A 21,637-nucleotide genomic window follows, 5' to 3' on the forward strand; every position below is an offset into this window, starting at 1 on the left:
ATTGAGGATCAGAAAGGAGCAAGAAAAAGAAAAATAGTTGTGTTAGGATGATGAATTTTTACAATTTTACCTTTAAATGTGCAATATTAACCTAATAATAAAGTAACATTTTATTTATTTATTTTTAGAGAGAGAGTGCAAGCAGGAGAGAGGGGCAGAGAGAGAGAATCTTAAGCAGGGTCCACGCTCAGTGCAGAGCCCAACATGGGGATCCATCCCATGACCTTGGGATCACGACCTGAGCCGAAATCAAGAGTTAGCCACTCAATGGACTGAGCCACCCTAAATATTTAGGCGCCTAAATATTTAGGCGCCCCTAAAATAACAGTTTAAAGCTAAAGTGAAAACTCCTGAACACAACGTCCTAGGGTTTTCTGGGAGGATTTTTTGTTGGTTGTGGTTTTAGCATTGTTTTACAAATAATACCAAGTACATCCTAATTCAGACCTTCTGAACATGTGGCTGTAGGTCTATGGATTCTCTGATGTGGGATCTGTAGCCTGATCGCCACAAACAGCACTTAAAAGCCCTCTGCCCACTGAATAAATAATTCTGTCCCCTCTCCCTCCATTCTCTTCCTCTTGGCTACCACAATCCCAGCCCCCGGGTCACAGCTGAGAGGTGAGGAGGCCCCCATTCCTTGAGCTTGAGAGACAGTTAAGGGAAGGAAAATGGAACCCCACAAAGGAGAGACCTAGGGAGGTCTCCTGTGCAGGATAAAAACTCCAGGTCTGACATTGGTGGGGAACAGAGAGAAAGCCTGAGATGGAGTATTTTTTTTTTCTGTGTTAGTTTACATGAAGTTGACGGTCAGTTAACTGGGGGGCCCCGGGGGGCTCAGTAGGTTAAGCATCCGACTCTTGGTTTCAGCTCAGGTCATGATCTCACAGTTTGTGAGTCTGAGCCCCACGTGGGGCTGTGTGCTGACAGCTGTGGAGCCTGCTTGGGATTCTCTGTCCCTCTTTCTGTCCCTCCTCCGCTGCTTGCCCTCTTTCTCTCTCTCTCTCTCTCTCTCTCTCTTAAAATAAATAAACATTAACAAACAAAACTCCCAACCCTGTGCATGTGAATTGAAGCACTCTTTCATTGTCCTTATTCGTCTCCTGGTGTTCCTCAAACGTAAGAGTTGCCCATGGCCTTGGCCTTGGCCTTGGCCACTGTCTCCTTGCAGTGGCTTTTACCTCCCCTGCTTCAGAGACTATTTCTGTGCAGGGGACCACTGAACCTTCTGAATGGCCGGTTCCCAATGTCCTGCCGATGCCTCAACCAAAACTCAGCCTCTCCCCTGCCAAACTAGCAACATTCTTCTCGCTGCTCTGGATGGAAAGTGCAGTGGCTTTGATCGCTCTCTCTCTCACCGCTGCCCCCGAGGCTGCTCCCAACGAAATACCAAATACTGGGGATCCCCCCTTCCATCTGTTCTGCAGATCCTTTGCCTTTCCAATCTCAAGGCCACCTCTCATTGTGCTTTAGCCCCTCAGCTGGTACATCACCCTCCGGAGTCTCCCCACCCTTCCCCTGTGCACTGGGACCAGATGAATAAGCCCTCGGGCGCCCCTTTGACCCTGGGAGCCCCCCTCTCCCCCCACCGAGGACCTTCACTTCCCACTGAAGAAAGCCCACATTACCAGTGTTGTCTTTCCAGCCGGTGCACAGTCTAGTTTCATCCTAGCTTTCCGCCAGCCCCACCTCTGCCCATCCCCGCGTGCACGCACACTTGTGCACATGTGTGCACACACGCGCACTCCCTTAAGAGACCCTCCACTTCGGTCACTTGAGGTACGACTCATGCCTGCCCACGCACGTCTCTCATTCCTCCTCGTCACATTAGCTCCGCACCATCGTTTCTTCCTCGTCCCTGCACCACAGCCACCTGCTTAAAAAAACCTTCCTCGCGTTCAGTGCCCGCTCTGAAGTCACCCCTCCCCTGAAGCCTCGTGCACAGCACCAGTCTCTGAGAAAGTCCCCCGGTCCCGTGGTCTTGTCACTTACATAACACCCTGTGCCCTGCACGTATGTGGCGATGCATCCTGTCACCTCCCACCCCCGGTAGGAAGGTGATTGAGATCCTGCCTTTATGTGTGACTCCCTCCGAGGAGGGACCGAGGCAGCACCTACTTAGTAGGCCCACTAAACACACGTGGGATGACGGACCAAGCGGCCTCTCCTGGACGGGCCCACGTTTTCCCAACGCCAAGCACAGGACTTTACATTCACCCCTGTTTAATTTCGTTAGGTCGGTTTGGGCCCAGCACCCCATCCTCTATCAATCATTTTGAACTCGAATACCTCACGTAGCGTGTATTAACTATCCTGGCTGGGGGTCATCTGGATTCTCCCCAATGTTTCATCAAAGGCATTAATAAACATGTTCCGCGAAGCCAGGGCTAAGGACAGAGCCCTGTGGCCCAGCCCTGGAGACATCCCGCCGGAAAACCCTGAGGGGTGAAGTGTGGCCCCCTACACTCTGGGCAAGGTAGTTCGTCCCGCTCCGAATTCATCTTGCCGAAAAATCCTTCGTACCACAAGTAACGCAACTCTTTGAGATTTCAAAATTTCCTGGCTGGCATATGGAAGCTCTCAATTCCTTCAACCCAGCCGGAAGCTCAGGACTGACGTCCGCTGAGAAGGGTTCTGGCTTGAGTGATGAACTTCCAAATACGTCCCAGCAGTCTCTGATCCCCAGCAGGGGCCTCCCGAGCAGGTGTGGAAGGCGAGGACAGGTCAGGGGAGGCGTAACCCAGGTAAGTGAGAGGGAGGGAGGGGGAGAAAAGCAGTAGGATGGTCAGCCTCTCTCCTTCCGAGGTCCTGCCTCATTTCTCTGTCCTACCAGGCGAACCTACCAAACACACGTGCCGTCTCCTGTCCCCGCACCCCCTTCTTTGAAATATAATTACTGAGCCAATGATACTCCCTTCTTCTTCCAGGCCTTGGCTGCCCTGCGAGCCTGCGGCCTGGATTTGCTGTTCCAGCACCGCCCCAAGCACCAGCCTCTTACAGAGGCCCAGGGAGATTCACCAGCGGAGGTCTGCACGCCGTGTGCGCTAACAGCCCCTCTACACACACGCTATCAGGGAGTCACGCACTCTCGGGCCGGAGGAGAACTTCAGATGTCCTCTTGTCTATCCTGGGTCCCAGCCAAAGCTGCACCAAAGGCGAGGGAGGCCGTTCTCTTAAAAATCTACTCATTCATTCAGCAATCCCGTCCAACCTACTATGAGACAGGCACTGTTCTAAGCACTTGACACAAATATGAACTCATTGAATCCTCTAACAACCCAATCGTGTAGGTACTCTTACTGTTTCTATTTTTACAGATGGGAAAACCAAGGCACAGAGACATCACAAGCTAGTAACTGGTAAAGTCAGGACTCGAACCCAGCTGTGTGGGTCCTGCGTGGGTATTCTTAACCTTTATGCCACGTCGTTGCCTCTCCGGGAGGTGATGTGAAGCCTGCAATCCGATCTTCATTCAAAAGGGTGTGTTGAATACATACTGTGCTGATTGTAGGCTACTAGGGCCAATGATGAGGATTCTTAGAGCTTACCGCTTAGTTGAAGAGATAAGGGAGCGTGCTTTAAAAAGAAAGCATGGTAGGGGCGCCTGGGTGGCTCAGTCAGGTTGAGGGTCCGACTTCAGCTCAGGTCATGGTCTCTCAGTCCGTGAGTTCGAGCCCCGCATCGGGCTCTGTGCTAACAAACAGCTCAGAGCCTGGAGCCTGCTTCAGATTCTTTCTCTCTCTCTCTCTCTCTCTCTCTCTCTCTCCCCGTCCCCTGCTCATGCTCTGCCTCTCTCTGTCTCTCAAAAATAAGTAAATGTTAAAAAAAGAAGAAAGAAAGCATGGTAGAATTGGAACACATTTTCCTTATGACCATTACACAGACCAGGATCTTTTTTATGCACCTTCCGGCCTTCAGGGGAAGTCTTAGCTCTGGTTCATCGACGCCAATATGCCCTTCTTTGCACTCCCTCTGCCGCCTCCCATTAGGCAAAGAGACCACCAGAACTTTCTTACAGAAGACACGCTCAGGGATGTTACAATTTTTCACAATATCCACGTAACAAACATTAATAACCATGCCACCATGACTTTATATCCATGGGATGTTTTAATGTTCCAAGGCAGCTTCATAATTTTTTTTTTTCCATCACACATGATCTTACTGCCTTCTCAAATGAACCCTCTAAGGTAGGTAAAGCGGGCACAAGCTTTACAGACGGAGGTACCAACCAGGACCTTAAAGCTACTTACTGACCGTGGACCCGGAACTCAGGTTTCATGGTTTATCCGTCCACACAGCATCCCTGTTGGCCTGTCCCAAATGTGGTGCTCAGAAAAGGAAACCCAAGGGGGAACCGAGGGCAGAGGGTGGCCTGTTGCTACCACTGCCTTCAAATTCCACCACCTGATTCCAGTGATATTTGCAGGCTTTCACCCACCCCTTCCTTAGACACAGAAGGAAGGGCTTATGGGAAAAATTGTAATTCTGCGTGTCTTGTAACTACATGTGGGGAAAAAAAAGCACAGCTTCCCTATTCCCTATGGGGGAGCGTTTCCGAGCCAGCAAGGGTGGCTGCAAGCAGTGACTCTTGGTGGCACAGTCTGTGGAATTGGCTGCTCCGGGGCTAAGATGTTTGAGAAACTTTTTGATTCTATTATTTTTTTTTTTTCTTGTAACCTCTTTATTCTTTTTTTAATGTTTATTTTATTTTTGAGAGAAAGACAGAGTGCAAGGCGGGGGGAGGGGAATAGAGAAAGGGAAGCAGAATCCGAAGCAGGCTGCAGGCTCTGTGCTGACAGCACAGAGCCTGATGGGGGGCTCGAACTCACGAACCGTGAGATCGTCACCTAAGCCAGAGTCTGACGCTTAACTGACTGAGCCACGCGGGTGCCCCTAACTCATTTATTCTTTGAGAAACACTATATAAACAGTTGCACCTAATGGCTCATGTTTTATTTCACTGATACCGTTTTCCTACAGAAACGGGGTGTGTGTGTTGGCCCCATGACTTTCCCTCCAAACCCACCTGCCGCTCTGAATCACGCTCCAAAGCATGAAGGGGAATTAAAATCACTGAAAACATTCTTTGTGTTGGCTAAGCAGGTTTCGTTTTCATCGGGAAGAACATCTCTAGCCACGAGGTGTGTAAGTCCCCCAGGAATGAGTGTGAGCGGCACAGGTAAGTGTTCTTCCCCAGGCTTCACACCTTTGCCAGCGTGAAAGACACGGTCTTGCTTCCAGACCCAGTTCACGGATCATCTCGTCTCCTCTGGAAGTCCTGTAAGACCCCAAGGCACACGGACGGTGTTCACGACACATTCCTAACTCTTCTCATTCCCGGCACATGGGGGCACGTGGGAGGATCGCTCTTCCCCACTCCTGGGGTTGAGTGTGGCTGTACGGCCAGAGCCAGGGCCGGTGCCAGTCCTCCAGAACTTTCCTTCCCTCTGCCAGGACAACTGACAATGTTCCATATGGAAGTTGCTCCGTCAGCCTGGGTCGCAGAGGGAGGACAAGGACATGGAGCAGAACCCCCAGCCCAACTCTTTTTTTTTTTTTTTTTTTTAATGTTTATTCATTTTTGAAAGACAGAGAGAGAGCACAAGCAGGGATGGGCGGACAGAGAGAGGGACACAGAATCGGAAGCAGGCTCTAGGCTCTGAGCTGTCAGCACAGAGCCCGACGCGGGGCTCGAACTCACGGACCGCGAGATCGTGACCTGAGCTAAAGTCAGACGCTCAACCAACTGAGCCACCCAGGTGCCCCTACCCCCAGCCCAACGCCTAACCGACATGTAGCGTGAGAGAAAGAAACCTTTGCTGTCTTCAGCCGCTAAGACTGTGGAATTGCACTTTACAGACACACACTAGCCTGACCTGTCATCACGTGTGACACCAAACTGCTTACTCACTGCCTTTACAGAGCCAATCAAATTGTTTTGTATCATTTCTTCCATCTCTGCGCCCTCTCCACTTCCAAACTCTATGGATCTTGAGAGGAGGTATTGCGTCTTGTTAATTTCCATTTGGTAGCCACTCAAAACATGTCCCCAACTCAGTGAATAAAGGGATGAATAATGAACAGGTAGTTGATAACAGAATATCAAATGACATCACATAAAATGCAATTTTATCATCTTGTTGGCACAATCCTTTCTGAATGTGGAGTTGATCCTGGATAATCTTAAGTGGCTCCTCCCAGCCAGCTAATACCACACTTATCTCATTGGAAAGAGACCAGACCAGGGGGAGATAATCTTTATAGCTCCATGGCAATGTCCCATGGCACCCTGTGGACCTCGTCTCCCAACTGTGGCTCTGACCAGAAAGAAATGTGGCTGCGATCCACCCCGATGTGGGTCTTGCTACCCGAGAGGCAGGAAATTGGTCACACAACAGATATCAACAAATATTCACTGGTAATTCACTCAAGGGCAGTGACAGAGGCGGTATCGTCCCAATGTGGCTTGCAATAACCAAGGATTCACCCTGCCAATCCCCAAGTCCCCTGCCCCTAGAACGGACAGCAAGTTGCCCGCTGTAGTGAGCTACACAGCACCCTCCAAGAAGATAAGATCACTCCACGGTCTCTGGAACCTGGGAATGTTACCTCATTTAGTAAAAGGGTATTGATTCTGAGATGGGGAAATTCCCCTGGATTATCAGTGTGGGTCCTAAATCCAATGACACATGTCCTTACGAGAGACACACAGAGGAGAAGGTAACGTGAACGTGAGGCAAAGATTGCAGTGGCCACAAGCCAAGGAAGCCGGCGCCTGCCAGGAGCTGGAAGAGGCGGGGAACAGACGCCCCTGAGCCTCCTTAGGGAATGTGGCCCTGGGACACCAATTGCAGCCATCCGGCCTCCAGAACCCAGAGGATACATCCCTGTTGTTTTAAGCCACCTCGTTTGCAGCCACGTTGTGGCAGTCCCAGCAAACTCTTCTATCTGCCATCTCCACGGGCTCTAGACCCCCATGTGGGCAGCACTCGGGCGTTTTGCTGTCGCCTGGGCGTCGGCAGCTCTTGGAGCCTCCCATTCGTCGCCCCTGAAAACACAGGGGCTTGGAACCCGGTTCTTCTCTTGCATACTTCACTTCAGGGGAGGGGAGGGGATTTGGGCACGACTGGGAAACAGGGGCCAGGGGCTCTCCCAGGAAGACCCCTCGAGGGAGGCTAGAAGAACAAGGAATAGCACTGCACCTGGGGGGGTTGGGCCTCCAAGCACACCCCCCCCCCCCCAATCTCTGCGCTCCTGGGTTAGAACAATGACAGTAAAAGCTGTTCCTGTCCCTGTCTCTCCCAGAGTTAATGGTGCTTGCTGGGTATGACCTAGGAAACTGAGCACCGCTGCCTGCATGTAGACCATACAAAGAACTGGGGAGGCAAGAAAGGAATTACGAGCTGATTTCAACACACGGATGTGCAGTGCCCCGTACAAGGGAAGTTCCTGAGCCGAGCACCCAGAGTCCTTCGGCGGAGGTCTGACTTTGCCACTAACTGATTTTTTTTTTTTTTTTAGTGTTTATTTTATTTTTTTTTTTAATTTTTTTTTTCCAACGTTTATTTATTTTTTTGGGGACAGAGAGAGACAGAGCATGAACGGGGGAGGGGCAGAGAGAGAGGGAGACACAGAATCGGAAACAGGCTCCAGGCTCTGAGCCATCAGCCCAGAGCCTGACGCGGGGCTCGAACTCACGGACCGCGAGATCGGGACCTGGCTGAAGTCGGACGCTTAACCGACTGCGCCACCCAGGCGCCCCAGTGTTTATTTTATTTTTGAGAGACAGAGAGAGACAGCATGAGCGGGAGAGGGCAGAGAGAGAGAGAGGGAGACCCAGAATATGAGGCAGGCTCCAGGCTCTGAGCTGTCAGCCCAGAGCCCCACGCGGGGCTCGAACTCACAGACCGCGAGATCATGACCTGAGCCGAAGTCGGTCGATTAACCAACTGAGCCACCCAGGTGCCCCGCCACTAACTGATTTTAAGCATGACCATCGGTCAAGCATTTCTGTTTAGTTTCCTCATGTTTAAAATGGACGGAATAGGGACATCTGGGTGGCTCAGTCGGTTAAGCGTCTGACAAGATCAAGTCACCATCTTGTGGTTTTGTGGGTTCAAGCCCCGCACTGGGTTCTGCACTGGCAGCGTGAAGCCTGCTTGGGATTCTCTTTCTCTCCCCCTGTATCTGCCCCTCCCCCACTCACACTGTCTCTCTCTCTCTCTCTCTGAAAATTCATTGTCTCTCTCTCTCTCACTCTGAAAATAAATAAAGGTTAAAAAATTAAAAAAAATAAAATAAAATGAACAGAACGGGAGAGATTGCTAACAGTCCTTCCTGCTCTCAAAACCCTAAGCCCTAAAATTGAATTTTTATTTAAACTTCCTTTTTTTTTTTTTTTTTTTTTTTTTGGCCATAGACGCTTAGGCTAGTTTCACCCAGAGATACAGCTGGAACCTTTCGCAAATCTTTCCGATATGTAGCAAGGTCTCAGAGTAAATCTCTGCCGGACCTTTAAGGCCCCGGGCCTAGCCACCTGGCCTCCACTGTATGCTGGCCCTGAGCTGAAGGAGTGGCCAGGCCGAGGGGCCTGTGGTCTCCCCGTGAGCACACAGGCACTGTGGGGGCGGTCAGAGCCTCTCCAGTGCAGGACAAAGAACAGGGGCCAATGGGGGGGCTGGCTCTTCCAGACTACCGTCACCTTCTAGACATAACTGGATCACACTGACGAAAACAGATGTGGTGGGTCTTTATGAGGACTAAAAAAAGATAAACTTAGGCAAAACCTCTATTTTAGTAGGCACTCCCACACTGACATCGATGTGGTTGCTCAGAACTTCTCCCTGATCCATCAAAACATACCTCAAGAGCAAGAGGAGCCAGAGACCCAAAGCCTGGGAATGTATTTTGCGGGGGGAGGGAGGGTGTGTGACGTGGGGCCACCCCCTCATGCTGGCAGAGCTGTCCCTTTAGCTCATGTGCTGGGCGAGGGTCTGCAGGGGAGGCCCCGAGGGCGCCTGAAGCCCTGGGTGGCATATTGTGACACGTAAATTCTTAGTGACCTCTGCTGTGGGTGCTGGGCTTTCGTAATAGCAGCCACAAGCTCAGCTTCCTGTTTCTGTTGTGCTGTGTGGCTGGGTCCGGCCGGGGCGATGCACATGCTCAGCTGCTGCTGGGCCCACCTCGCCTGTCCCTGTGCTGCCCTGGGCCAAAGGTAAATGCTGGTTTTCTAGAACATGCACACTCTGTGCGGCCACAACAGCCACAGTGGGAAGAATGAGAGGGGTTGCAGGTAGAGGTGTGAATGGACAAGGAGGTTTTTTGTGAGTCTGGTTATTCCCAGAAGCCTTTTCTTTTCTTTTTTCTTTTCTTTTTTTTTTTTTTTTCTTTTCCTCTTTTCTTTTCCTTTCCTTCTTTCTTTTCTTTCTTTCTTTCTTTCTTTCTTTCTTTCTTTCTTTCTCTTTCTTTCTCTTTTTTTTCTTTAAAGTTTATTCATTTTTGAGAGAGACAGAGCGTGAGCAGGGGAGGGGCAGAGAGAGAGAGAGGGAGACACAGCATCTGAAGCAGGCTCCGGGCACAGAGCCCGACGCGGGGCTCAAACTCACAAACCGTGAGATCATGACCTGAGCCGAAGTCAGACGCTTCACGGAGTGAGCCACCCAGGTGCCCCGTCCCTTCTGTCGGGGAAGGAAAGAGGGCCGTGGGGGTGACTTCTGGTGAGCCTGACCAAAGGCATTCCCCTGGGGCCCGCAGCCCGTTTCATATGGATTTCCTCAGCAAGAGTGTGTAGGTGCAGGCCTGGGGCACAGCACGCTCGTCACTGGGTTGAAAGCCCCATGGCTGAGCACCCCCAGGGCCGCCAGGAGGCTGCACCTTTGTGGGGGGATCCCCGGCAGAGGAAGCAAGTTTTCTCTGGCTCCCATTAGAGAGGCTGCCTTTGAACTCTTACACACCTGAGACCTTACCAAGACACTATCTTGAATTTTTTTTTTTTATGTTATGTCATGTGTGTACATCTTGTTTCCCCAAATAGAAGAGAGCTCCTTTAAGGCGGGAACTGTAACTTACATTTCTCTGTAACCCCATCCTGTCCCCCAACTGCAAATACCTTTATCTCGCTTTATCCTCCAGGAACGAACGGCAGGTGGTTCCCCAGGCACACCATGCTGTTTCGAGCACCAAACACTTTGCTCTTGTCACTTCCTCTCACTGGAACACTTGTCCCAATTTTGTGCACCAAGACTCCTACTCATGTCTCAAGACTCAACTTAGAAACGGTCTGTCACAGGAAGTCCCCCTGAATTCAGGCCAGGTGCGTTGCCTCTCCTGGGTGCTTGGGAGCTCAAACCTCAGTTCTGCACTGTTGGGTGCTCGCCCTGCCCCCAGACCTGAGTTCTGCAAGGCTGGGCGGGGTGAGGCGTTTATCTTTGTGCCCCCAGTGCCTGGCCTAATTAAAGAGCGAGGGTGTGGTGTCCTGTGAATTGGTAGGGATCGATTACAGAACATCCAGTCTGGGAAAGAGCTGTGATTGCTACCCCGAGGCCAGGAGGGTGGTCCTGATATGGCACAAGCAGGTTCCAAACAAAAGGCTGGGGACATCTGGCGATGCAGACACTTAGTTTCTTGGCTGGAGAGAATGTCGGACTCCGATGTTTGGAATTTCTCAGTGCTTCCAGCCTGGGGGCCCCAACACTATCCATTAAGGATGGGCTCTGATGGCATCTCAGAAAGGTCTCCGACACGTCCTACACATCCACATCACCTTCCCAGGGAGCCACTGGAGCTGTGATTGCAGTGGCTGGAGCCCCTTCTCCCAGAAAAGGATGTGACCCATCCAAATGAGCCTTTACAGGGGAGCCTCACAGGCTCAGCCGTCATTGTCCACAATCCCCCGGAAGACAGGTATCCAGGAGGCCCCCAAAGGAAGAAGATGGGGCGTTCACTGCCCAAACGACCAGGGTACGAGGGCAGTGTCCTCGCCGGTCTGACTCAGGTAGATCCATTCAGGAGGTGAGCTCCTGGAGAGCCTCAGGGCAGTAAGGTTGATGGCAGCCATCAAGCCCTAGCACTGTGTCCGCAGTATCGTTTGTCCTCTTTTGCACACAGAGATAAAAATGTCCGTATGACACCCCGAAGGCCGAACATGAAGTCGTATCACTTTTGTGCTGAAACTGACGATCGTACTTCTCAAGGCTTAGGCTGCACTCCTCCCCAGATGAGAGCAGCACTGCTGTTGGCTTTCCAAAGGTCCAACAGCAACCTCAGTGTCTCGGCTTCCTCCCTTACGATGGGGGGGCGGGGGGAGAGGGGTGAAGGGGCGCGGAGGGGGGACAGCGAGAGATGGTTTCATTCCACCCACAGCCTTGAGATGTTTCAATTGCAGTGAGTGGAGTAGGGCTGGTCAAGCTGGCTGCAAACCTAAAACTAATACTAGAGGAAGGCAGGGCTGCCTTCAGACTTCTCTGGAACCAAAATGCTTTCCCCTGTGGCCCTGATAAGATTACCGGGCTGCTGAGCCGCCAGCGTTCAGATTTCCCACGGAACCGTTCGCCTTGCCCAGAGGAGGCTCCCTGCGGATCAGGCTCTGAAACCTGACTCCCTCCCAGGAATGCACACTCACCCCTCCTGTGATCGGGCCTGGGCCCTTCCAGTTCGACTGCCCCAAGTTCCCGCTGTTACTGCAGCCCCTTGAATGAAAGGTGTCAGCTAAGTGGAAGCCAGTGTAACTTTGTGGGTCCCACAGAGCACCTGGGAGCCAGAGGGGAATGTGGGGCTACAGGGGCATGCCCACAAGTCCTCCGAGCTAAACCCCAGCTTCCAGAGGCCATGCGGTCCCTGATTATGACCCATAAACTCCAGCCAGCAGCCAACATACGGCTCAGTGAGAGGGGGAGTCCAAAACCAGCAAAGGCTGTTGGTGAAATTGTGGTTAAAAAAAAAATTGAATGGAAAAAAAAAAAAATCAGTGAAAAAGCAGGTTACAAACGGAATACGTTAAATATACAGGCACACACACACGTACACACACACTCTGTAACCTCCCTCTTTCTCTCGTCATCGTGCTACTGATAGTCTGCAAGGATAAAAGATATGACAGCCCCACAGGTGACATTTCAAACACAAGCTCCAGTATGCAATAAATGCTCAGTAAATACGGAATAAATGGACGAATAACCAAGAATATCTGGGAAGGACGTGGAGTTGCCTCAGAGAAAAGGGCTCATTAACTGTCTCCATCTAAATTAGAAATCCATTGTTTGTTCAGTGGCAATAAAGTTTAATGGTCCCAGACTAAATCTTTCATTTGTTCAACGAAATAGACATATGGCCGTGGGAGATAAGTTTAATTTTCACGTGTCTACTATTAGTTGAACACGTGAAGCATTTAGTACGTAAAAATTAAACTTTTTGAGGGGCGCCTGGGTGGCTTAGTCGGTTAGGCGGCCGACTTCGGCTCAGGTCATGATCTCTCAGTCCGTGAGTTCGAGCCCCGCATCGGGCTCTGTGCTGACAGCTCAGAGCCTGGAGCCTGTTTCGGATTCTGTGTCTCCCTCTCTCTGACCCTCCCCCGCTCATGCTCTCTCTGTCTCAAAAATAAATAAACGTTAAAAAAATTAAAAAAAAAATTAAACTTTTTGCAAGCACTCTCAGGCTATTTGATAGGGCCTGCAACTTATATTTAAACAACTAAGGATATTAATTTAACGTAGATGTCCTAAGTCTCCAGCTCTTTCTTTACTATATAATTCTCTCTTCTGGGCTCCTATCCACAGTGATGTCACCAATGATCTCTTCTAAAAATGAATCGCATTTGCATCTTGGGAGGCCTGTATTTCTCATGGAGTGCTGGGCATCTCAAAACCAATATACCTGAACCTTGCTTTTAAAAAAAAAAAATCCCATTGGGGCGCCTGGGTGGCTCAGGCAGTTAGGCGTCCGACTTCGGTTCAGGTCATGATCTCGCGGTTTGTGAGTTTGAGCCCCGTGTCGGGATCTGCACTGACAGCTCGGAGCCTGGAGCCTGCTTCCGATTCTGTGTCTCCCTCTCTCTCTCTCTCTGCCTCTCCCCTGCTCATAGTCTGTCTCTGTCTCTCAAAAATAAATAAATGTAAAAAAAAAAAAAATAAATTAAAACAAATAAGATTAAATTACAAAATCCAATCTCTCTCCCATCATCAACCATTTATTTATTTCCTCGTTCAAAAACCATTTACGGTCTGTTAGGCCTTCCAGGGAGAGGGCCAGGTGGGCAGGCAGTTCCAAGTCGGCCTAGGACTCTAATGCAGCTTGAACAAAGTGCTCTGAGAGCGCGGTCGATGACCCTGGGGGCACCAGGGAAGGCTTCCCAAGGCAGAGACACTGGAGCCGTGGACAGAGAGGTCAAGGAGTTCCCTGTTGCTGTTAATTCATTTCCCAAGCAAACTTCTCTTGAGAAATGAGATGATTATACTTCTAGGCACTGTGCTAACTGAGCTCACACACAGACGTCAATTCTCATTTCTCCTTCAACACGGGGTCTTCGCTCCTGCATCGTTTCCATCCTTTTTGTCTCTCGAAGTCAGACTCTGGGCGTGGACCCTCAGAGAAGCTTCTCAGCCTACCTCCCCTGCTCACTCAATGAACTGGCATTTCTGCCAACTCATCCCTGCAACCTCCGGGCCGCCATCTTACTAAATGCCCGGCAGTTTCCTACTGTCCATGGAGCAGAACCCGGGGCCATCCACTACCTGGCCTTTGAGGCCTGCAGCTGGCCTCTGTCTGAATTAGAAAAAGGCACCCCTTTGGGGGCACAGCGAGACAAGGAGACTTTGTGTGAAGAAAAAGTAACCCCTTCCTCCAGATGGCTTGGATTCCAGCTCCCACTCACCCACTTGGCCAGCATCCACTATACTTGGAGGCCCTGTCGTTTTTATCTTATTACTTTCATTTTTTTTTTTTTCTCTCACTGCTTCCCTACCTTCCTCTCTAGCCAACTGGCCTACTTTCCTGAACAAAGCTGGCATGTTCTCCCTGTACCCATTCCTTATGCCTTCTCCTCCTCACCACCCACCCTGCTTTCAAGGCTTCTGTCAAGTCTCACCTCGAAATATCGGAATACTGTAGCACTTATGATCTGCAGTAGTCATTCATTTGGCATTCACCCATCTGAAAATTGCGTCCACGACGGGGTCTACTGAGTCCCGTTTCCCCTACCGGACTGTGTGTGAGCGTTTAAAACCCATCTTTATCTTGTTTATTCCAGAGGGCTTAATGAGGGCTGAAGTAATGATTGAGACTGTCAATAATAGGAACAGTGACTTAAAAAAAGAAAAGATTCGCCAAAGACTTCTAATAGGCAAGTGGGTTCTCGAGAATGAATGTTGAGTCAGCCCTGTCGGTCTGACTTGAATTCCTAATGCTGAGAAGTAATATAACTCAGTTTCTCCCCGAGTATAGCGGTGCCTTCAAGCTCAAAAGGGAGTCTCATCTCTCAAAAGAGGGTTTTACTCTGCGAGTTGGCAGGAGTTCCCAAACCCCACTCCTGCATACCATGACCCCCCATAAAAAGTTTACTTCCTGCTTCAGAACTGTCACTTCCCCAGCCTCTCGGTTTCCTCTTTACTTCCTTTTCCAGGGCCCGCGGTCCAAGTTCTTTTTTCAGTCGTTTCGACAAAGAAACTTCAAAAGCAGGGCACATTGACAGACTTGCTGGCTAGCTGAGCAATTCCTCTCATCCCCCGTCACCCCCCATCTTGGTGAGATTCCCCCATCAGTAACTACACTACGCATCTCCGGAGCCAGGGGTGGGGGGTGGGGTGGGGGGGGTGGGGCACAGAGAGGGGGGCTCCCCCCCAACACCGGCCCCAAGCCACACAGGAAGTTGCTCAGGTGAGAATTTCAGCCCCCCCCCCCCCCGCCCGCCCCTCCCCACACACCATTCCTTCCTCAGCTGAGGGAGAAGAGAGTGCCTCTGTGGAAGGAGTCCCTCTATCTCTTCCCAGAACAAAGTTCACACACGCATTTGGCCGTCAAGCGGCAACATGCTTTTAAGCCTAAGCGTGCTTTGCTCTTATCCCCAATCCATTTCTGCGAGAAATGAGCCAGGTCCTACATCATATTGAACCTTTAGCCTAGGGCCTGAGGCCCCCTGTACTCTCCCAGAGGAGGGAACCCACTTTTTAACATGTTTAATGTCTATTTATTTTTGAGAGAGAGAGAGAGAGACAGAGACAGAGCACGAGTGGGTAAGGGGCAGAGAGAGAGAGAGGGAGACTCAGAATTACAGCCACAGCGGGCTCCAGGCTCTGAGCTGTCTGCACAGAGCTTGACACGCGGCTCGAACTCACGAACCGTGAAATCACGACCTGAGTGGAAGTTGACTGAGCCACCCAGGTGCCCCTGAGGGAACCCACTTCTCAAGCAACTTCTCTAGGAGCCTTCATTCACCCTGCCTGACCACCCAGGCGCCCCGGAGGGGGGGTGGGGCGTCTCCCTCCTCGGCCAGATCTGCCCTGAGGCCGTATTGCCGGAGAGAATCCCGAGGCCGACAGTGAACACCACCTGCTGAGCTTTGCCGAGAGTTCCCTGCTACCCTTCCGCAGCCCTGATCTGCCTGAGTTTCCCTGACTTGCAAACGTTTCTACGGAGGGTCCATCCCACACTCTGCAGGCTCCCTGAAGATGATCCCTGTTCCTTGAAGACAACCGGTCGAGCTGCATGCCTGAACGCGGGATGCCTGCTCCGGACAGACCCACAGCCCTGCAGAGAAGTCACAGAGGCAGGCCCAACACAGAGTCTAGCTTAGGACAGCCACCCAGGGCTCCTGCACAGAGCCTGGAGCTGGGAAGAGAGAAAACTGTCTGTGAGCTGATTGTCGCTGCCAGCCTCAGGAGGAACAGTTTTCGTTTTGAACATGGGTGGGAGTGGCACCCCTGGCAGGCGCACTTCCAGCGGTGAATGTGGGTGGGAATCACCTTAGAAGCCACATAACATTTGCACCTTCTCCTTTCATCGTTTTCGAAAGCCCTGTCCTGCTAAGATTGGCTGAGGGCTGAAGGTCAGGTCTCCATTTCAAGGGGGAAATCTACGGACGCCTCCAAATGTGGCCAAGGGAGGGACCGGGGAATCCAGCGGGCATTCCTGCACAGGACAGCGGCGCCTGGACCCCACTGAGGCCGGAACGGCGCCAGGAAAGACGCACGCACAGAAGGGAGCCGCGGAGAGCCTCCCCCGGGGTGCGCCCCCCACACGCGGCCGGCACACCTCAGACGGCGGGAACATGCAGGGGACTCGCGCGTGTATCAGAAACGGTGCCATTTCACTGCCCACGAGGGGAGCTTCTCGGAAAGTTCTGAAAGGACATGCGACAGACTGGGGCTTGGCAAGCAAGAGGACTCTCTGTAAGAGGCCAGTCTGCAGTGGAAAAGGGAAGCCCACAGCCGGGCACAGAAGTGCCTCGCGTCGCCTGTTCTGTTTCCCTTTTCAGTACCCGTCCTCTCTGCAGATTCGGGGGCTTCGGCTTCCGTGCGAGTGTTCGCCCACGCGTTCGCCCGTTTACGCAGTCGGCTGCACCGCACTCTGGGGTTCTGAAGCCCGGAGGTCCACACCCCACACCTGGAGCCCCCGGACAGGACCTTCGACCTCCCCCACGCCCCCACTCCGCGCGCTCCCTCTCGGGTCCCCCCGCCGCCCCGGGGGGGGGTGTCTCCCGGGGAGCACGGGGCGCTCCGGGGCGCGTCCACCCTCCCCTGGGGGGGGGGCGGCCGCAGCCCCGCGCCCCCAGCCCTGCGCCCGGGGCTTTACCTCCATGGCCTCCAGGTGCCGGCTCCGCGGCGGCCGCGCTCGCTGTCCGCTCGGCTCCCCGCGCCCGCCGGGCCGGGGCTGCGGCGCGCAGGGCAAGCGGGCGGCGGCGCGCCGGCTGCCTCGCTCGGGACTGCGGGCGGCCCGGCCCTGCGCGAGAGCACGAGGGAGGGGGAGGCCGGGGGTGGGGGGAGGGGGGAAGGGGTGGGGAGCGGGGGAGGGAGGCCGGCGATCAGGGTTTAAATTTAGACGCAAATCTAAACAGATACTGTCCCCTCCCAGGGCAGGACTCGGGCGAGGGAGCCGCGACTCCATTAATCTGCCCAAACATGGGGATGGGACAACCGCCTGGCCCCTCTTCCTCGCGAAGTTTCCGCCGGACCCCGGTCTTTGCCCGGGTCCCAGCCCTTTTCAACCTCGCCCTCCTTTCACATGCCTTTTTCTGGCTCTAAAAGTTAAAGTTGTTCTTCTATTCCTTTCCTCTCCCCTCTTTTCTGTTTCTTTTACGTGCATCCTTGTTGCTTTCGTCCTTTTTTTTTTTTTTTTTTTTTTTTTAAATTATTGCATTCATGTCATACCTGGGTTTCCTGGCGTTCTGGCGTGGGAGCGAGAGGACTGTGGAGGCGTCTGTGCTCTCTCATGGCCCCAGACGGGAGCTGTGGCAACGCTCAGTGTGGCACCGACAGGACCACCTTTCCTATTTTCATCGCCTTTCTTTTCCACGTGCATGGTCACATTTTCAGGAAACCGCTATCAATGTATCCGTCTCTCATCTGTGTATAGGGCGGGGTGGGGGGGGTGGGGAGGGTTGGGGAGGAAGGACAAGAAATCCAAGCAAAGATTTTCAGGTTCCCTGTGGCGTGAAATCTTTTTCTTTTCCCCTGATTAGACTGATGCATTGGATTCTGTGGGAATTTCAGCTCCCACAAGCTGCTTGCTAAAGGGCCTTTTCCCGTTCCTGTTAAATAGAGTAAAGGCCAAGATCCTGAACATCCGATTCCCAGAAGACCCAGCATAGCAGCCCTCCCCCAGCGCTGTCCCAGCCCTCTGGCCAGCCAAGAGGCTGGAAGATGAGGAGGCCACACCGGAGGGATGTGGGACCTGGAATCTGCTAACAGCTTGTATACTGGCCACCGGCCCCAGATGCCCCTTCTGGATCCCTCCTCCCAGGACAGAGAGAAGAGGGGACATGGGTGCAGGGATTATGGGGGGGGGGGGGGATTGGCTGGCAGCGAGGGAGGCCTCCTGTCCTGCCCCCATGCCCAAGGCCTCACCCAGGGCACCCGGGACAGGGAGGGCCCTCTTCAGAGGCAGCGGGCCCTGTGAAGGGAAATATACGGAGAATCCCATAAAGGAAACAAGTTGAGAGTTTGCTCACACTAGGGAGAGCTGCCCTGACTCTGCTGTTCATCCCAACACCACCCCGGGGTCTTTCAGGCCCTTCGATTGCTGCTTTGGGTACCAGTCTTAGAAACATGACCTTCTTCCTATCGTAGAACCTTCTAAAGCCTGACTTTCTAAAACACTAACAGCCCGAATGCCAAAGTATTTTCTAGTTCATCAAACTGAATGGAACAACGGGGGCAAAGACCTTGATTTCAGAAACCGATTGAGGGTTGTATTCTAGCTCTGCTACTTTCTTGCTGAGTTTCCTTGGACAGGTCACTTGACCTCTCTGATCCCCGGTTTCCTCAATCTGTACAGTTTAGTAGTCACTCTGAGAAGAGCAGCTATTTTTACAATGTTTCACTTTGTGTACAAGCTCCAATCGGTAGGGACCAGATCTTTCTTTTTTTTAGAGCAGGGCATTCTGGGGCCCAAGGAAAGGGTCCCCTCCCCATTTCAGCCACGCAGCTACAGATGTGAGGACTCTAGGGCAGGACTGGCAGCAGGAAAGGAAATTTCCTGGTACCTTCCAATGCATACTTGTGGCTGTGATTGTTTTCCTTTCTTCCATTAAAAAAAAAATTTTTTTTTAATGTTTATTTATTTTTTCAGACGATGTGAGAGACAGAGTGCAAGCAGCAGAGGGGCAGACAGAGGGAGACACAGAATCTGAAGCAGGCTCCAGGCTCTAGAGCGGTCAGCCCAGAGCCTGATGCGGGGCTCGAACTCATCAACCATGAGATCGTGACCTGATCTGAAAATGGACGCCTAACGACTGAGCCGCTCTCAGCGCCCCTTCCTTTCTTGCTTTTAAAGGAAGCATGGCTGAGCTGGTGACAGGAACATAGTTTCTTACCATGTCTTCTAACCCTGACTCATGGCGCCTCTTTCTGCCTCCATGTTGTCACCCTTCCTTTCGGCTCAGAAAGGGAGCCGAGGGGACTGCCCCAGCACAGGTTTCTGGCTTCAAAACAGAAGGACGGAAGTGCCTACCCAAAGGAAACCGTTAGGCCCAGATAGCATCGCAGTCACCCAAGGTAACTTGCAGCTGCACCCCACGCCCTGCCCCAGGCCTTCCCTTGCCCAGTGAGAACCCATAGCCCACAGTGCGAACAAACTCGGCCTCTGCCATGCTGCGGGGTCTCAAGATCTGCAGAGTAGAAAGCTGCTGCAGCTTTGGGCCCTAGGCAGAGACCTTCACTGGAGGCAGGAATGGAAAATGGGGAGAGAGGGGTCGGGGGGGGGGGGGGGAGCGACAGCTCTGAGCTCAGTTTCAGCAGCCATGAGTAGGGGTGGGGGGTGTGCCCCCCTTCTGCCCCTCCTGCCCCTCCAGAAGATCCCCAGAAGCCAGAGTCGCGATAGCCCGCTGGGAAACCCTCTGTTTTTGCTGGGTCACCTGGGATTGTGACTTGCTGCCCTATGGGCTGGGAGAAGCTGACAGCCTAAGGGGAAGGGAAAGTGGCTCGGAGGGGGTGGTTCCCCTCCCTCTCTGGGGGGCTGGCTGTCTCATCAGGACCCACTTCCTTTACTTTCTCCCACGCCCCCTTCACACAGCCTTGCAGTCTGAACCAGCCAAGCAGTAAATAAAGGCCAGGGCAGGATGAAGAACAGGGAGCAATAGAGACACAGCCAGGGCAGGGATCCCATAGTGGAGCCCGTATCACCACGGGCAGCCGGACGCACATGGCAGGCCCTGAACAGATATTTGGTGAGTGAGTGGACAAACGAATAAGTGAAGCAAATTAGTAGACTCTTTGTCTTTAAATCGAAGACAAAGCCTTTTCCATAGATAGGTCTCCAAGGGGAGAAAAGACCCACTGGGAGAAAAGATCATTGAAGGCCATGAGAAGTTAGGCAGTAACTTAATTTTTGAACAGAATTGTCAAGAGCTCATTCAGTCAGCTCTTAGTAAGCGGCCACAGCGTACTGCTGATGGTCTATTTTTAAAATGAAGAGCAGGAAGGGGCACCTGGCTGGCTGGGTTGGAAGAGCATACGACTCTTGACCTCGGGATCATGAGTTCGAGCCCCACATGGGGTGTAGAGATTGCTTAAGTAACTAAAACTTTTAAAAAAAATTAAGAGCAAGGAACCCAACAAATATTCTTGCATGGCTGCACATAATTAACTTTAAAAAAATAGATCTTTCAGCCCTCAGTTCAGGGAATGTGGCAAAAACAAAACAACTCATTCTGCCGCAGGTGACTATCCTTGAGGAACGGAGTTGAAAACGTTGAAAGGAAAGCATAAAGACTTAGGGTTTTTATGTGTTGACGGCGTGGCCATGGAGGGGTTCCCAGAGGAAGACGGTAGCCGTATTTCATGTGCGAAAGGTCAATTGAGGAGGAAGGCAGCAGGGTAGCAATGGAGCCATAGGGAAGACGTTGAAGGTGTGGAGAACCGTCAGCAGGGATCGGAGACCTCATGAGGAAGGCTTTTGATTGGCCCTTTGGGGGTCAGGAGATTGGCTACACAGGGAAGTCCAGCAAATAAGTTGATATATCGAAGCCAGTGGGAGAGAAGTTTCTCACTGATGGTGAAGGGAGGTACAAATATGTAAGGGGTGGCATGGGGGGACTAGAATGAACTAGACTGGACTAGAATGAACTCTGGTGCTGGATTGGAATGGGAGGTAATGGTGTGAAGTCATTGCTTTCAGCCTGTAGATAGCTGTAAATAGCAATGCTTATACACACATGCATCTATTTCTTAGTTTGAGCCACTGAGAGAGCGTAGGAGCAGTGACACCCCAGTAGCAATCAGTGCACCCAGAGCCCAGGTCTTGGTTTCTAAATACCATTCTCCACTAAAGGAACACAGGCTCCTTGGAGAAAATGGGTGATGACAGGGCTGGGGCAGATAAAGAACAAGATGAGCCTGGAACTTGTTGTTTTGACAGAAAATATGGAAGTTCTCAATGAATGACAGAGAGACATTAAAAGGACACCGAAGCCCGCTTACAGGAGTATCGGCTTAGGTCACGACCTCATGGTCGTGAGTTCGAGCCCCACGCCGGGTTCTGTGCTGAGCATACAGCCTGCTTGGGATTCTCTCTCTTCCCCTCCCCCCCGCTCTTTCTCTTTCTCCAAATAAACTTAAAAAAAAATAAAAGAAGTTCATAGGTCTAAACTGATATAAACAAACAAGTGGGAGAAGAGAAAATTCTTACCGCACAATACCAATGAACAAATGTAAAACAAAGTTTAGAAGAAAACTGCCGTGTGACAATCATCGTAGCTATAATTTCAGGTGAGAAACATTATGGGGTGTTAAATCCGGTGGGGAAAAACGAGATGAGGAATGGGATTTTACATGATTTAAAAAGATCGCCCCTACAAGTTACTCATTAATTACAAAGGGAAGAGGGACGCCTGGGTGGCTCAGTCGGTTAAGCGTCCGACTTCAGCTCAGGTCACGATCTCCAGTCCGTGAGTTCGAGCCCCGCGTCGGGCTCTGGGCTGACGGCTCAG

General features: G+C 51.9%; 1 protein-coding gene and 1 long non-coding RNA gene across 5 annotated transcripts in view; one reads left to right on the forward strand and one right to left on the reverse strand.

Annotated features, from left to right (window-relative positions):
* Window positions 1-17,788, reverse strand: part of RCSD1 (RCSD domain containing 1) — a 74,614-nt gene extending 56,826 nt beyond the window's left edge. For 2 of the 4 annotated variants that reach the window (XR_006705964.1, XM_045453044.1), the window contains exon 1: window positions 16,786-16,920. Coding sequence is in view for 3 of the 4 variants with exons in the window: in XM_045453044.1 (XP_045309000.1) it covers window positions 16,786-16,791 (6 nt within the window). In the remaining variant the exon portion in view is untranslated. Of the gene's footprint in view, window positions 1-16,785; window positions 16,922-17,360 lie in introns of those variants that run through there. The other 2 variants (XM_045453047.1, XM_045453046.1) reach the window with 2 other exon arrangements.
* Window positions 17,789-18,826: 1,038 nt separating this feature from the next.
* On the forward strand, window positions 18,827-21,228 carry LOC123586517. The gene is made up of 2 exons (XR_006706848.1): window positions 18,827-19,205; window positions 21,067-21,228. It is a non-coding gene; the product is annotated as an uncharacterized LOC123586517 (long non-coding RNA).
* Window positions 21,229-21,637: the final 409 nt, after the last annotated feature.

The sequence above is a fragment of the Leopardus geoffroyi genome, chromosome C3 (genome assembly GCF_018350155.1).
Source record: "Leopardus geoffroyi isolate Oge1 chromosome C3, O.geoffroyi_Oge1_pat1.0, whole genome shotgun sequence".
Lineage (NCBI taxonomy): Eukaryota > Metazoa > Chordata > Mammalia > Carnivora > Felidae > Leopardus > Leopardus geoffroyi.